The sequence below is a fragment of the Manacus vitellinus genome, unplaced genomic scaffold (genome assembly GCF_001715985.3).
Source record: "Manacus vitellinus isolate BGI_N305 unplaced genomic scaffold, ASM171598v3 scaffold_62_pilon, whole genome shotgun sequence".
In the NCBI taxonomy this organism is placed as follows: Eukaryota; Metazoa; Chordata; class Aves; order Passeriformes; family Pipridae; genus Manacus; species Manacus vitellinus.
In genome coordinates this window covers 306231-311199 of record NW_021940704.1, presented here as the reverse complement: position 1 = coordinate 311199, position 4969 = coordinate 306231, and the positions used below count along the sequence as shown (strand labels likewise).

The 4969-nt window shown below is 58.2% G+C and overlaps 1 protein-coding gene across 1 annotated transcript in view; it reads left to right on the top strand.

Moving 5' to 3' along the window:
• Positions 1 to 344: 344 nt before the first annotated feature.
• FAAH2 (fatty acid amide hydrolase 2) overlaps positions 345 to 4969 on the top strand; it is a 16047-nt gene continuing 11422 nt past the window's right edge. Inside the window, exons 1-2 of the mRNA XM_029963743.1 lie at positions 345 to 370; positions 1046 to 1199. Of these exons, the coding sequence (XP_029819603.1) occupies positions 345 to 370; positions 1046 to 1199 (180 nt within the window). The remainder of the gene's footprint in view (positions 371 to 1045; positions 1200 to 4969) is intronic.

Below are 4969 nucleotides of genomic sequence, written 5' to 3'. Positions count from 1 at the left end.
TAGGCTTTTCTCAGTGGGTCTTTGCTGCAGATACTCAAAGGGCTGGAGCAGGTGTCCTGCTTCATGTGCCCAGAGGAAGGGACCGATGTGTAGGGCAGGAGGTGCCAGTGAAAAGGGCTTCCCAATCCGGATGGGGAAGCACGTGCCTTGTAGCACCCTCTGCCCAGTGCTGCATGCAGAAGTGAGCTCCTCTTCTCCCACACAGCTGTGCTGCGCAAGAGTTTGCCTTCCTTGAGGGAGCCACGATGCCCACGTCTTCCCAACCATGCCATCAGCAGCCTTCACCTCTCCAGAGCTCAGCCAAGGCAGCTCCTCCATGTGATGCCAGCGGGGGGGTCCCCGTGATGGTCTGGCTGCAGCCCTGGGCAAGGTGAGGTGCAGAGGCACAGGGAGAGTCTTCTGCTCAGGGGAAGTTGATGGGACACAGCCCAGGCTAAAGGTGCCCAGAGAGGGTCACACACAGCTGTGGCAGTGCAGGAACTGCCAGGTGGGGGTGGCAGAGCTGAGGTCAGCCGGTGTCACATTCTGGCTTGGGATAGGGACCATCCGTCATGGGACTTTAAGTGGGGGAGCAGACCATGAGGGACATGTTTCCTGCCAGCGCTGTGGAGTGCTGGTGCCATGGCCGGATCCTCCCCACTGAGAGTACCAATGGGAGTGATGCTGCCCTGTCCCCACAACAGAGGCCATGAAATAGCACATCCCAAATCCCTTGTTGTGTCCATGTTCAGGAGAAGGAAGTGCTCTTTGGGCAGCAAAGGAAGAAACAGCCTGTGTCCCCAAGAGGCGGCAACAGTCCAGTCTGAGGCTGGGGTCCTCTGTTTGCAGCCCCCCCTCCCCTCCAAAAGGCTGTTTTGTCCCTGTAGGACAAAAGGACTCTCCACCTGGGGCAGGAGGTGATACCGTGTGTGGCCCCACAGCCCTTTGCCTCCTGGAAAATTGCAAAACCCTGAGCTTCGCTGCAGCTCCAAGAAGCTCAGAAAGAGCCAGAACCTGCTGGAAGGCAGACGCCCACGCCGGCGCTCAGCCAGCTCGAACCTTCCAGGCTGTTACGCAGCGCTGAAGCCCCACGGTGGCTTAGCAAGGGCACTGCAGACTCCTGCACGTCACAGCCCCGAGCAGCCCCGGCCAGCTGCGTCCAGGCGCCGGGCCGAGGTTCGCTGTTTTTCTGCTTTATCAGGATCTTGCTGAGATCGGCGGTGAGTGGGTCATGTTTGTGCAGTGGTTTGTGCAGGCAAGTGGTTATGTAAGTGCTCGGGGTTACTCTGGAGGCTTGGCTGGCCGTGCCYCCCCCGCCCCTGTGCGCAGCTCTGGGCCACGCTCCGGCGCGGTGAGCAGGGACGCCGGCACACGCAGCCCTGTGCTCTGTGGAGCTTCGCTGCCATCCCAGCTCGTTATCAAGGTGCACGGGGTGTGCACGAGCCACTGCAATGCCCAGGGACATTCAGGGCCACATGCCAGGGGGCCAAGGGCCGCGGCTGCGCGCTCAGGCTGCGCTGTCCGCACGCGTGTTTACCCTGCGCTGGCTCCCGACGTGCCGCTGGCTCTGGCCACTGCCAAAACGCCTGCGCCTGCTCCAGTAACCCAGCTCCTGAAGGTCGCTGGCTGGAGGCCGGGCTCGTGTCCCATCTGCCTGCTTTTATTATTGGTTGTCCTTATCATCGCTCGAGAGAACAGCACGTCCCAAGCACCCGGGGGCAGGATGGGCCTCGCTGCTGCTGCTGCTGCTGCCTTTTGGCCAAGCTCTGTCTCTCTCCAGTGGAGATGTGCAGGCACCAAGGGCTGTGCTGCCTACATGCACAAGACACGATGCCAGAAGCTGGGGCCAAGAGGAGACAGCAGTGTTCCTCTATCTGCTGCCGTGAGCAACCCATAAGTCCCTCTTTCTCTTGCCACTGTCTCCATAAAAAGAGTGGGTTACCACAATGTCAGACCCCTGCATATACCCGTTTCCAGGGTGTGCTCCCAGCAGGAGCCTCAGTAAGTGCATCCCATCACCCCACCACTGTCTCAGCTCCCACCACACCCTGATCCAGCCTGGAGGCTGCAGGGACATGGGAAGTGACAGGGGACCCTGATCAGAGACAGGGCGAGTGGTGCTGCTCCACCACAGCCTGACTGGGCTGGCACAGCCACCACGCACGGCACAGGGCAGCACCTGGGTGTGAGACGGTATAAGCAGCTCTGGGCTGTGAGCAGCTCTGGGACTGCCAGCCCAGATGCCAGGGGGATGGACTCAGGAGCACCAGGGTGGCAGTAGGGACATGTTCAAATGGCAGCAAAAGAGAAGAAGAAAGGGAGGAAAGTGAAACAAGGAGGGGAAAGGAAGGGAGGAAAGAAGGAAGGGGAAAGGGAGGAAAGAAGAAAGGGAGATAGGAAGAGAGATAGGGAGGGAGAGAGGGAGAGAGGGAGGAAGGGAGGGAGAGAAGAAGGAAGGAAGGAAGGAAGGAAGGAAGGAAGGAAGGAAGGAAGGAAGGAAAGCAGAGTCCTCCCAGAGGAATCATACCCAATATCCTGTCCCCACAGGAGACCTGTGACCCAACCCCCCATTCCCTCTCCAGGTGTTGGCTGACATTTAGCTCCTTTGCCATTGATGGCACAGAGCACAAGGTCATCTGCAGCCCGATGAACACAAGTGCATTGCCCACTTGGTACCTGAAGGGAAGCAGAAATGCCTCCATGGGATATTTTCACATAGCAACAAATTCCCGTCACCCCTGGAACACAGGGAGGATAGCCCTGCACAGCTCCAGGGCTCCCTGCTCTCAGGAGCACAGGGCGCCCCAGCCATCCTGGTTCATGTACATCCTCACACTGGTGACTGTCCACAGGAGGGGAGGGGACAGAGGCCTTTGGAAAGGGTCGTGTTTCTCCATAGACCAGCTGCTGGTGATTACCAATGGTGCCCCAAATAATGGGATTTTCCTGCTGTGTGGGCAGCTGTGGATACTGCACGTGTTTGTGGCTATTGGTAGGAACTCACAGGCTTTCCAAATACCCTTTATACCCCTCCTTCACCAGCACGGTTCTGGACCCTTGGGGACACTGTGGAAAGCCATGTGTGATGCCAGGGTTTGAAATGCCCATCTCCTGCAGGTGCTGGGGTGGTAGGGCACAGCACATGCCAGGCTGCACTGGGGGACAGGGACACATGTGGCACTGTGCACAGGTACACTGGCCAGGCCTGCACTGCCTGGCATGAGCTTTTCACTCTCCTGTTGAGAGCACAGCTGGATGGCAGGGCAGGCCAAAGGAACTGCAGCTCTGGGACACACTGGTCAAATTAAATTGGGCTCTTGTAATGCTAATTATACACCCTCTTCATACCACAAACACACTGGTCTTTGAGGTATTTCCAACATGCCAGAAGACACAGCCAGGCAGAGCTGGCCCAGGCAGCCTGGAAGGCCTTGGCAAGGGTTACCCAGTGCCCTCAGGAGACATGCAAAGAGAACCAGAATCACAAGAAGGCAAGTCCTTGGGACAGGGACCAGAGCAGCACACAGCTCACTAAGGGGCAGTTCATTGTCAGGACACAAGAACGGCCCCATGGTGAAATGGGGGTGGTGGTGTCTCTTTGGGGTGGTAGGACCCAGCCCAGCCCCAAAGAGTGCCACCCTGTCTCAGGCAACCTGACCACTCGTTGCTTTGCCATGTGCCTAAGGACAGCTCTTGCTTGGGGGGTTTCTTGGGCCAGATAAGCCAGCTGGACATCAGCAGGTAAGTCTGCCTTGCTGGGGATAGTCTCCCAGCGGGGTCAGACACACTTTCCAGAGAGGAGTGGAAAATTCCTCTCACCGTACAGGCACTCCCTGCAGCCTGGGCACACCAGCTGTTGTCCCGCAGGACTTGGCATGCCCCAGAGTGTTTATCAACACCATTTCGCAAGAGCCATGGCACACAGCCTGGCAGGGGCATGCAAGCTGCTTGGGCAACCTGCTCTGCTGAAAGCCCATGCTCTTGGGAAACACTCCTGAGGCCTGCCCCAGGCAGGGAGCCAGGCCGGGAGTCCAGTGTGGGTCCATATCATCTGAGTGGCCCATCAGCACCTGAGTGGTCATCAGCTCCTGATGGCCATCAACATTTTCTTCTCCTTTCCTCCTGAATTCAAGGATGGAACTCTGAGCTTTGCTCTTGGCTCTCTCTCAGTCCTGCAGATCACTTCCCTCAGTCTCTTCTGGCAGGATTGTAAATTACCTCAACAGGCTGGTCCCCCCTTTCCCAGGGCAAGCTGCTCTGTTCTCACAGGGGACATGGCTTGGGGAGGGGTCTGAAGGGGTCTGGAGGTATCAGCAGGAGCAAGAGCATGACTGTGTTGACAACACACCTGGCTGAGGGTTGCCCTGTAGGCATAGACAACACATCTGGCTGAGGGCTGCCCTGCAGGCATAGACCAGCAGCTGTACAATGCCTGAGAGATGACACGGCAGGGCCAGCCTGTCCCCAGTTAACTCCAGATGTGCCCAACTGGCAGACACAGTCCCCTTGGGCAGGGAAGGAAGAGGGCACATCCCAGACAGTGCTGGCTGGGCAGGACAGGGGACGTGGAGCTGCAGTCAGGCCACCCCCAGGAGCCAGTGTGAACCCTGCAGTTGCCCCAGCCAGGGCTGGTGATGTTCACCCGACCCCATGGTGTTGAACATGGGCATGATCAGCAGGCGCAGCAGGAGGGTGTCAAAAAGGCAAAGTGTCATGGTGTTCTTCACTTCTGGAGGCACCATGGAGCCCAGGAAATTTCTTAGCTGATCCTGAATTCTCAAGATGCACCCCAAAGCTCTGCTCAAGTGGGAAATGGGTGGTGGGTTCATGGGGTGGGTGTCACAACTCCCAGGGTAAGGAGGCAAAGCATGACTGCCCCCAGCCTCTCAAAGGGGCCAGGAGTTCCCCTTGGCACCAAGGGGCTATAGGGCTCAGCCTTCCCCAGTAGCCAAGGCCCGTTGCAATGGTTGGGGTGCAGAGATCGAGCGGG